Source organism: Erythrolamprus reginae, chromosome 2, assembly GCF_031021105.1.
Source record: "Erythrolamprus reginae isolate rEryReg1 chromosome 2, rEryReg1.hap1, whole genome shotgun sequence".
NCBI classification, from domain to species: Eukaryota; Metazoa; Chordata; class Lepidosauria; order Squamata; family Dipsadidae; genus Erythrolamprus; species Erythrolamprus reginae.
Genome location: NC_091951.1, coordinates 340272594 through 340284955, shown reverse-complemented (window position 1 = coordinate 340284955; position 12362 = coordinate 340272594). Strand labels below are relative to the sequence as shown.

At 40.4% G+C, this 12362-nt stretch overlaps 1 protein-coding gene across 1 annotated transcript in view; it reads left to right on the top strand.

Moving 5' to 3' along the window:
• The window catches only part of DCC (DCC netrin 1 receptor), a 927153-nt gene that overhangs the window by 791364 nt on the left and 123427 nt on the right, over nucleotides 1–12362 (top strand). Inside the window, exon 22 of the mRNA XM_070736918.1 lies at nucleotides 7200–7265. Coding sequence (XP_070593019.1) covers nucleotides 7200–7265 — 66 coding nt within the window. The remainder of the gene's footprint in view (nucleotides 1–7199; nucleotides 7266–12362) is intronic.

The window sequence follows — 12362 nt, the reverse complement described above, 5'->3', positions numbered from 1 at the left end:
TGATAATAATCTCTCAGTTGTTGCTGCCTATGCATCGCTCTCCACATGCGTGGCTGTATCATTAACTCTTGTTCCGAATCCAAGGAGGAGAGAGATAATTGAGCTGTCTGCCACACTCTCCTCCTCCCTGTCACTCATGTCTTCTTGGTCAGAGGAGCCTTCATCAGCAGATTCCACCGGGAGCAAAACAGGCCTGCAGCATGTGGATGTCTCCCCCACATCCACAGTCCTTGGGGCAGGAGCTGGGGTAGAGCTAACCACAACAGTGACCAGTTCTTTGCTGACCTATTTGAGCCATATCTGCTAGTACGTAAGCAGTTGCCCTAGCTCAGCTCCAATGTGCATGTGTGTGCTGGCCAGCTGATTTTTGGCTTGCATACAGGCTCTTGGAGGGTGTTTTTGGCTTCCAGAGAGCCTCCAGGATGAATGGAGGAGGGCATTTTTACCTTCCTCCAGCTCCAGGGAAGCCTCTGGAGCCTGGGGAGGACAAAACATGAGCCTACTGAGCCTACCAGGAGTTGGGAAACAGGCTATTTCTGGCCTCCAAAGTTGGGGGAGGCCTGGTAAGCTGTTTTCGCCCTCCCCAGGCATTGAATTATGGGTGTGGGCACTCGCGCACGCTCTTTCAGCACCCAAGGGAAAAAAGATTCGCCATCTCTGACCTACAGGCACAAGCAAACCAGGAACATTTCACCCCTGGAAAAGAGATGTTAAATGAAATATTATTTTAGTTCGCATTTACAAAACAAAACAAAAATAAAGATTGAGAGACACATTGGGCTTTTGACTATGAAAATAGCCTGTTTGTTCTCTAGCCCTAATGATTATGACTCAATATTGTGCAACTTTGCTGAGGATCAAATGCCAATGACTCTGCAATTAACTTGACTGAGAAGTTGATTATGCTGAAAGCTCCTATGATGATAATGACTTTGCATTCCTAATTGTGCCTTTCATGCCAGAGCACTTCATACATTGACAGGGAGAAAAAAAAGCATTTAAGAGAAATAATTTCAGGTACACAGAAGCTGGAAGCACTTCATCTGATGAAAAAAAAAATCAACTCCTCAATTTAACATCGTCTTTCTCAACTGCGTGACAAGTCCTCAAAGAGGTTATAAACAATTGCTGGATTTGTTTCATGAATTTTCAAGACAATATGGGCATGGCACAGGATTGGCCTGTGGCCTTTTATTATGAGGCTTCCCTAGTTTTGTATAACCATTTAGGTATCTGGCATCTGTTCTGAAAGATGTATCGTGGCTTTACTCTTTTATCTCTCTTTCTAGCCCCAATTATTGGAGCAAGCATGAATGAACCCCACTGGGCTAGAGATGGTAGGGAAGATAATGTGGAAGTTAAAGAAGTAATTTGGAAACCTTTTGGTGTGTTTGTTTGATTTTTTTTTACTAAGGAAAAAAAAGGACTATTATAAAATACTTTGAATAAGCTGGCAAAAAGGAAAGGATAGGAAATGATGACCTTGGAGTGAAAAGCAGACTGACAGCCTAAAGCAGGCTGGTACTTTTCCTAGAGGGCATGAATAGGGTCATTTTATGAGCATAATGAAGTATAAATGTTTACATTAGCTAGTTTTAACATCAGAAAGGAAGGACAGAGAAAGAATCCTCTTTAGAAAACCACAGGTTTGAAGCACCACAAAAGTCTCCATAGTTAGATTACCCTCTTCGGAAGTAGCATTTCTAGTATGGAACTTGTAGGATAATTTATATTACTGGGCTTTTGTAATGCATCGTCTTGAAAGGCCATATAATGTTAATTTTTTAGGCTTCTTAGATCTTTAGCCAGGAGCCCAGTGATCCCTGTAGTTTTTGCCTGCCAACAAACTACATTTTGTTGAAATATCTCCAAATGTTTTGGTTTCGTGGAGTGGAGTGGAGTAGAGTAGAGTAGAAAACAAAACAAAAACAGAAAAAAAAATCCTCCCCCAAAAATTTAAAATAAAAATCCCCAAAAAGAGAGTGGTGGTGATGTCCACAGACCAGCACCGAAAGAACCGGTTCCATGACATCATTGTGATGTCACCAGCATCTTGTTACCAGTTCGGGCAAACTGGAACATACAAGAACTTTGTCTCTGATGCACAAGCTCTCGGTGAATATACAAACACCAAAGTAATATCAGTAGGAGAAGTAATAGGAAAAGTGAGATGGATAACAGTAATCCAGCCCTACTACATAGGTAATTATACTTTGACATAAGACAGCATTGTGTTGGCACCAGGGAAAACCTTGTTACCTCATTGTTTTGGCATACAATGCCCCAAAACAGATGCGGTGACTCAATGGCTAAGATGCTGAGCGTATTGGTTGAAACGTCCGTAGTTTAGCGGTTTGAATCCCTAGTGCCACTTAACAGGGTGAGTTCATCTTACGAGCAAAATTTCTGTTCGACACCCGAGCTCAAATTCAGGATACGAGCCGAGCTTCCACTAAGTGGCGCAAGAATCTCCTTGCTTCCAGTTATCTCGGCACGAAAAACAAAGTCTAAAGGCATTCGTTCGAAATGCGAGTTGATCGACATACGAGCTCGGGTCTGGAACGAATTAGACTCGTATGTCGAGGTACCACTGTACCAGCTTCTGCCAACCTAGCAATTTGAAAGCATGTTAAAAAAAAAAGGCAAGTAGAAAAATAGGGACCACCTTTGGTGGGAATATAACAAAGTTCTGTGTGCCTTTGGCGTTGAGTCATGCCAGCCACATGACCAAGGAGACATCTTCGGCTGGCTCCTTGGCTTTTTATTCATCCGCAGTTTTGGACATGGATAGTATCTGTTAACCTCCATTCTCAAGAGGAGAAGCATAAAATGACAAGACTTAGAGCTGGCTCTTTTTCAGTACTATCTAGAATAGGATAGAATAGAATAAAATTTCTATTAGCTAAGTGTGATTGGACACATAAGGAATTTGTTTTGGTGCATATGCTATCAGTGTACATAAAATAAAAGATATGTTCATCAAAAAATTGTTTGTTTGTTTGTTTATTTTATTTATTTATTTATTCATTCATTCATTCATCCATCCATCCATCCATCTATTTATTTATTTATTTATTTATTTATTTATTTATTTATTTATTTATTTATTTATTTTGTATGCCGCCCCTCTCCACTAACAACAATAATAAAAACAGCATGTAACAATCCAGCACTAAAACAACTAAAAAACCCTTATTATAAAACCAAACATACATACAAACATACCATGCATAAAGTTGTAAAGGCCTAGGGGGAAAGAATATGTCAGTTCCCCCATGCCTGGTGGCAGAGGTGGGTTTTAAGAAGCTTACGAAAGGCAAGGAGGGTGGGGGCAATTCTAACCTCTGGGGGGAGTTGGTTCCAGAGGGCCGGGGCCGCCACAGAGAAAGCTCTTCTCCTGGGTCCCGCCAAATGACATTGTTTAGTTGACGGGACCCAGAGAAGGCCCACTCTGTGGGACCTAACTGGTCGCTGGGATTCGTGAAGCAGAAGGTGGTCCCTGAGATAATCTAGTTGGGTGACATGAAGGGCTTTATAGGTCATAACCACCAAATAATGATAAGGTACAACACTTAATCATAGTCCAGATACAAATAACAATCCAATATTTGGATATTTGGAACCAATCAATATGAATTGTAAAGATACAAGCAGCAAAGTTACAGTCATACAGTCATTAGTGGGAGGAAATGTAGCGATTGCACGACTAAATGCTGAAATAACCCATCAAAAGTGTGGATAACTTTAATCACACTTGTTAGATCTTTTGAAAGTAACAAGCCTGTTTGGGTGCACCACTGAGTCTAAAGTTATTATGGATATTCAGAGATAGGTGAGAAAGAATACTTAGCATGATGGTGAAAGCTTTTCAAATTCTTCAATTATAAGAAAGCAAGTCATTTTGTATCATTTTACCACACTTGAAATATTCATTCATACATCTCTCCATCTATCTATCTACAAGGGCTTCTATATTGCTCCCATCAAAAATAACTCTTGAATGTCTTGTATCTCTCCCCTTTGCTAAGAAGGTTAAAAACAACAACCACAGTCCCACCAAATATCCACTAACAATTGCAGCTGAAAGTCTCTACACGAGAGGAACTTTTCATTTCATCTGTGCTGGTTATAGTCCAGGTGCATAGCTAGAGGTATAACAAGCAGAAAGAGGGAAATTATGATCCCGCTATATAGAATGCTGGTGAGACCACATTTGGAATACTGTGTTCAGTTCTGGAGACCTCACCTATAAAAAGATATTGACAAAATTGAACGGGTCCAAAGACGGGCTACAAGAATGGTGGAAGGTCTTAAGCATAAAACGTATCAGGAAAGACTTAATGAACTCAATCTGTATAGTCTGGAGGACAGAAGGAAAAGGGGGGACATGATCGAAACATTTAAATATATTAAAGGGTTAAATAAGGTCCAGGAGGGAAGTGTTTTTAATAGGAAAGTGAACACAAGAACAAGGGGACACAATCTGGAGTTAGTTGGGGGAAAGATCAGAAGCAACGTGAGAAAATATTATTTTACTGAAAGAGTAGTAGATGCTCGGAACAAACTTCCAGCAGACGTGGTTGGTAAATCCACAGTAACTGAATTGAAACATGCCTGGGATAAACATATATCCATCTTAAGATAAAATACATAAAATAGTATAAGGGCAGACTAGATGGACCATGAGGTCTTTTTCTGCCGTCAGTCTTCTATGTTTCTATGTTTCTATGTGCAGGAGACTTTTTAAGTTCTGCACAACCCACTACCAAACATTAAACATCTATGAGCTTTGGGAAAGAGGCTGGCCCTTGATAGAATATTACAGTTACCTGGACTAGAAAAGAAATGTCAAAACTCAAGTTATGAGAGAACTTGAACCACTGCAAAAGAAGAATCTTCGGAGAGGGGGTGGCGTACAAATCTAATATGCCACACGAATCCCAGCAACGGGTGAGGTCCCACAGAGTTGGTCTCCTTAAGGTCCCGTCAACCAAATAATGTTGGATGGGAAAGAGCCTTCTCTGTGGGGGCCCCGGCCCTCTGGAATCAGCTCCCCCTGGAGATTTGCACTGCCCCCACGCTCCTTGCCTTTCCGAAAGAGTCTAAAAACACATCTTTGCCGCTAGGACTGGGGACATTAGACCTTCCCCCTGACCAACGAATAACTTATTATTGAATGAATGCAAATGAATGTTTTAAAGTTAGAATTTTTAAGAATCCTTTTATCATATTAATTGCATAAACTATTGTTAAGTATTTTGGTATGTGTTGTCAGCCACCCCGAGTCCACAGAGAGGGGCGGCATACAAGTCAAATTAAATATTATTATTATTATTATTATTATTATTATTATTATTATTATTATGTCAGTACAACACAGCAAACGAGCTCACTATGCTGGATTTTGTATTTCATCACCAGTCGCGTGCTTCCCAAGCACCTAGGACTGCGTGATGTAGCGGCGAATTATGTTTGCCGATCCCAGTAAAGCAGCCTTTTGCAATTGACAGATGGAGATTTTGTCAATTCCAGTGGTTTTCAAATGTCCTCTGAGATCCTTTGGTACTGCGCCCAGCGTGCCAAGTACCAGTGGGACCACTTTCACTGGCTTATGCCAGAGTTGTTGCAACTCGATTTTTAGATCTTCGTATTTCACTAATTTCTCTAACTGCTTGTCCTCAATTCTGCTGTCTCCTGGGATTGCGATGTCGATGATCCATACTTTCTTTTTCTCCACGATCACAATGTATTATTATTATTATTATTATTATTATTATTATTATTATTATCATCATCATCATCATCATCATCATTATTTTATTATATGGGTTGATCATGGGAAGTATGCCCAGTTCTTCTACCAGATCTGTCATCCTTTGAGAACACATTTTCTGATTGTAACCACATAGTTATCATATGTCAGTGATGGCAAACCTATGGCACGATGCCACAGGTAGCATGTGGAGCCCCATATCCACGGGCACACGAGCTGTTGCCCTAGCTCAGCTCCAACACGCATGCATGTGCCGGCCAGTTGATTTTTGGCACCCCAAAAACTTTGGGAAGGCATTTTTGGCTTCCAGGGAGACTCCGGGGGGAGGGGGAGGGCATTTTACCCTCCCCCAGCTCCAAGGAAGCCTTTGCAGCCTGGGGAGGGCGAAACATGAACCTACTGGACCCACCAGAAGTTGAGAAACAGTCTGTTTCCGGCCTCTAGAGGGCCTCCGGTAGGCATGGGAAGCTGTTTTCACCCTCCCCAGGCATTGAATTATGGGTATGGGCACTCACCCACAATCTTTTGGCACCCCAGGGAAAAAAGGTTCACCGTCACTTAGAGGTAGTGATTTTTGACAGTCTCAAAATGGGTGAACAGTGCAGTCAGGCGGTAGGGAAAGCAAGTAGGATGCTTGGCTGCATAGCTAGAGGTATAACAAGCAGGAAGAGGGAAATTGTGATCCTGAGCACTGGAGAAACCACATTTGGAATACTGTGTTCAGTTCTGGAGACCTCACCTACAAAAAGATATTGACAAAATTGAACGGGTCCAAAGACGGGCTACAAGAATGGTGGAAGGTCTTAAGCATAAAACGTATCAGGAAAGACTTAATGAACTCAATCTGTACAGTCTGGAGGACAGAAGGAAAAGGGGGGACATGATTGAAACATTTAAATATGTTAAAGGGTTAAATAAGGTCCAGGAGGGAAGTGTTTTTAATAGGAAAGTGAACACAAGAACAAGGGGACACAATCTGGAGTTAGTTGGGGGAAAGATCAAAAGCAACATGAGAAAATATTATTTTACTGAAAGAGTAATAGATCCTTGGAACAAACTTCCAGCAGACGTGGTTGTTAAATCCACAGTAACTGAATTGAAACATGCCTGGGATAAAAATATATCCATTGTAAGATAAAATACAGGAAATGGTATAAGGGCAGACTAGATGGATCATGAGGTCTTTTTCTGCCGTCAGTCTTCTATGTTTCTATCACTGTCCTATGTTAAACTAGCAACCCTGGATAGTAAAGGAAGGGTGGAGTTAAACCCTCCAAGACTTTGCTTTAGAAAGCCTGATTTTACATCGACCTACAAATATTGCCTTCTCTAATAATATTGACTGGCTTAAATATCCCACTGAGATCATTTCAAGGTCTGGACTCAGCTGGCTATTCAGTTCTGATATTTGTTTTCTTTTCCTCAGGTCGTCATGGAGATGGAGCCTATTGGCCCGTGGACACTAATTTGATTGACAGGAGCAGCCTCAATGGTAAATATGACTAAAGCCAAATTCTTCCCTTTCGATTGCCATTGGTTAATTCTGTCTGATCTCTATATCTTTTTACCTTTTGTTCTCTCCCATTTCATCTTAGTTCCCCTAAAACGAGGTCAGTTTCAACCTTGGGAAGCCCTCAAGTCAGAGGTGGGTTCCTGCCGGTTTTGGACTGGTTCTATAGAACCGATAGCAGGAATTTCCTCCTGTCAAACCGACAGTGATGGCTGTCTGGACAACCCCCCAAATGGGCTCTCTGGGCGGTGCCAGAGGCACCGCCATCTTGGTTTTTTGCTTCTGCGCATGCACATAAGCTGGATTTTAGCACTACGCATGTGGGCACACCCGCACACCCATTTGGTGCATGAGAAAGCAAACTGGCAGCAAGGTAACCCACCTCTGCCATAAGTAAATTGGCATAGGAGTTCCCCTTAAAGGTTATAGTAAGTATGGGTTGACTTCATGGCTGAAATGGGCATGGAGATAATTTTAAATAGTATTAGAATGTTTAATTAACCTTATTATTTAGGTAACATAATTAACCTTATTATTTACTTATTTATTTATTTTATTTATTTTATTTATTTTATTTTATTTTATTATTTCATTTTATTTATTTTATTTATTTTATTTATTTTATTATTTCATTTTATTTATTTTATTTATTTTATTTATTTTATTTATTTTATTTATTTTATTTATTTTATTTATTTTATTTATTTTATTTATTTTATTTATTTTATTTATTTATTTGACTTCTATGCCGCCCAATCCCAAAGGACTCGGAGCGGCTTACAACGGTATAAAATACAAGACAATAAAAAGAAGTCAAATGTGAAACTAAGTTATAAAGCCATTAATTAAAACCCCAATAACACAATAACTAACTCAGCATGCTTACTAAACATTCATATAATGTTGGCCTAATGTATTAATTGGCACAGAATAAATGGTATATTTGTCTTTTATATTTGTTTGAAAGAAACAAAATGTATATTTTGTTGTGGATATGAGATGATGATGGAATGGTTTAAATCCAGGATGTTATACACTGCTCAAAAAATAAAGGGAACACTTAAACAACACAATATAACTCCAAGTACATCAACCTTGTGTGAAATCAAACTGTCCACTTGGGAAGCAACACTGATTGACAATCAATTCCACATGCTGTTGTGCACATTCAACTTTGTACAGAACAAAGTATTCAATGAGAATATTTCATTCATTCAGATCTAGAATGTGTTGTTTGAGTGTTCCCTGTATTTTTTTGAGCAGTACATTAAATCTCAAGACTTGGTGATAAGTATTACTAGAGTAGTATTAACATGAATTGGATGGCTTCACAGAGGTCTACTAAGATTATTCATCCTAAAGATTAGTCTCTGAGTTCAGAGGTAGCACATCTCCAAATGTCAGCTACAGGAGAACAAAGAATAAGAACCAGTGGTGGGTTGCTGCTGGTTTAGACCAATTCTTTGAATCCAGCAACGGAAATTTGGCTCCACTCACCAAACTGGCAATAATGACCTGCAATCTATACTCCTGTAGCTTCTGCTCCGGCAATCTCACACTATTCACAAGAGCCTACAAAACTTTTGCCAGACCCATCCTTGAATACAGCTCATCTGTCTGGAACCCATACCACATCTCGGACATCAACACCCTTGAAAACAACACAAGAGCACGCAACAGATTCAAACTTAATATTAACCACTCCAAACTTGACTATAAAAAATATGACTTTAACAATTGAGTTGTCGAAGCGTGGAACTCATTACCAGACTCAATAGTGTCAACACCTAACCCCCAACATTTTTCCCTTAGACTATCCACGATTGACCTCTCCAGGTTCCTAAGAGGTCAGTAAGGGGTGTACATAAGTGCACTAGTGTGCCTTTCATCCCCTGTCCAATTGTCTTTCCTTTCTCTCATATATCATATATATTTTCTTCCTTTCATATATCTGCTCCTCTATTTTTACATATTATCTTTATATATATTACTTCATTCTATTCTCTTCCATATGTATTGTGTATTGGACAAATGAATAAATAAAATAAATAAATACTAAAATAAATAAATAATAAATGGGCCTCCAGTCACCGCAGATTGCAAAAAAAAAACCCTCTCTGTGCATGCTCAAAGGTTTCTGTCCATGCTCAGAAGAAGTGGCACACACGTGCAAAATGTGTGCATCCATTGCGATGCGAACCGCTAGGGAAGTTAAGTAGAACCCATCCCTGTTAAGAAGGTGTTGGTTCAAAATATTAGACTTCAGTGTGTCTTTACCAAACCCGGCAGGTCCAGTTTGTTATTGTTATAGAGACCTCACCTACAAAAAAGATATGGATAAAATTGAACGGGTCCAAAGACGGGCAACAAAAATGGTGGAAGGTCTTAAGCATAAAACTTATCAGGGAAGACTGAATGAACTCAATCTGTATAGTCTGGAGCAGTGTTTCCCAACCAGTGTGCCGCGGCACACTGGTGTGCCGCGGGACATGGTCAGGTGTGCCACGAGCCCGGCCTGGCTGGAGATTCCCTGGCGGTGATGGCTTCTAAGCTGCATGGGCGTTTGCCCGCACAGCCACTAGGAAACCCCCCACACAGAAACTTTTGAAGTGGCGCAAAGCCACGCAGTCCTGAATCGCTCCCTTCTCCGGCCAGCAAAGTCGGCTGCCAAGGAAAGCATCGCGTTGGAAAAGCGTGTGTTTAAAAAGGGCACCGCTTTCCCAGGCAGTCGGCTTGCTGGCTGGAGAAGCGAGCGATCCGGGACTGCGGGGTGTTGCGCCGTGATGACAACAACGGCGCCGTGGTGGCCTTCAAGCGCTGCCCTTCATGCCGCCCCACCACCCATTCCTGCAGGTAGAAATCGGGCGGGGTACCGGGAGGCGGAGGCAGTGCGTGGCCGGGCGCTGAGCGCCATGGACACCTGGGAGGGTGAAGGGGTGAATGTGGCTGCTGCCTCTTAGGCGGAGGCGAAGGCGACGGCGGAGTCTGTGCTGGGGCCATGCGGGGCCGCTGATCCAAGGGGCTGCGCACCGGCAAGACACCCTCCACTCTCTGTCTGCTCTCTCTCTCTCTCTTTCTCTCTGTTGCCGGCGTGGTGCACGAGAGAAAAAGAGAGAGAAAAAGGAGGAGAGAGAGAAAGCAAAAGAGAAAGAGAGAGAAGGAAAGCCAGAGAGAAATCAAGAGGAAGAGAGAGAAAGCAAGAGAAAGAGAGAAAAAGAAAGCAACAGAGAAAGAGAAAGTGGCTTCCGGTTTGGTGGAGATCGCGGCGAGACGTGTCTGGCAGGGCTCTGCCAGGCGAATCTCTTCTACCCCCTCCGAAGGTCGCATTTGCGATCGGATCGGGCCCGGATGGCCCGATCCATGAACAGGGGGCTCTCCTCTGCCCGAGGATCCATCGCCAGGACTCCAGAGGCAGCGGTTCGCCCCGCAGCTTCGGAGACGGGAGAACCGCTCCTCTTTGCTTAAGAGGACCGGCCAGCGCTTTCTCCCCTCACTCAGCGGGAAGAATAAAAGCAAAGAAGCGAAAGTAAAAATATCTACATCTATATAGAAAAAGAATATAGCAGAGAAAGGACTTAAGGTAAAAATCTCCATTGTGTTTCGTCTTTAAGTCAGAAGATCGTAAAACTTTTAAGTAAAAGTTTTTTTTTTCCAGGGCGAAAGTGAAAGTTTTTTTCTTGTTTAAACCCATCCGCAAATAACAGCCGGACCTAATTTTTTCTCTTCACTTTTACTTTTCCATTTTGAACGTGAACTTGGGAATCTACAAAATAATTTTCTGACTTTATGCTTTAACAAAATAGTTTAAATTTGACATGACTATTTAGAAAATTTTAACTGCTAAAGGAAATTTCTAGTGATGATCAGAATCTGTTCTTGATAGACTTTTAAAATCATAATCTTCTGGACTTAATTTTTGAAGCGGAGGAACACAGTCTTGCTGCTTTTTTTTTTTTTTTCTTGCTGCCTATTTTCACAACATGAATAACTTAATAACCATGAATTAAATGGAATCTAGAAGAGATTGAAATCACTTCTTTCTTGGATTACTTATTGTTGGATTAACCTATTTGGAATACTTGCTGAGCCTTTTGGACTATTTGCTGACACCTTTTGGATTATTTGCTGAGAACTCTTGGTTTAACATCTGCCTGCTGCACGAAAATTAACTTGACTCCATCTTGGGATCTCTTTCTTTGTTCTTTGTTCCTGTTTTGAATTTGGAAAATAAACTGACTCCATCTTGAACACAAGCAAGCTTTGGAATTGCTTTACTCCTTGAATTTTGAATTGAAATCAAATATAACTTTACCCTTTGAGATTTGGATTTTCATTTCTACTTCCTAGCAAAATTACAGGATCTATAAGAAGAACTTAAGTATACAATACTGTTATTGTGTCTTTGAATAATTATCTGGTTTTTTTTCTCCCTGATTTTTCTTTGACTTTCTTCCTTACATTTCTATTACTAGAAGAAGTTTGGTTTGAACTACATGCACTGTTAATAAACCTTGGGTTCCTGCTCTATTCTAAATAGTTGAACTAAAATATCACCCTCCTTCTTTTTCTTTTTGAACAATTCTTTTTACTTCACTTTTTCCCCCTTTCTTTTTTCTTCCCTCCTCCTAAACTCTTTTCCTCCAAAAATTTTCTTTTTTTTTTCTTTTCTTTCTTTTGTCTTCTATATATAGTTGATATTCCTTCTCTTCTTTCATTTTCTGTCCTTCTTTTACTTGAAAAGGCTAATATTTGTTTTTTTTCCCTGTGGCACTAAACAATAATATTTCTTTTTTTTTCTTTTTTTTTTGAACTTTGTCATTAATTGAATTGCTATTGAATTGGTATAGTCATATTATAAGGGAAACAAAATATATTGAATAGATTTGGAATTTATAGTAATTTCTTTTCCTTTTCACTATATATAAAATTGAAACTAACCTTAAAATTTGAAATAGTGGATTCTAATTTGATAATGTCCCACACCTCAACTCTTGTTAAAACAACAAAGAAACAAACAACACCAACTACCCTATCTCCACAAGTGTCACCGCATTCTTCTCCTTCGCATCAAGTGCTAAC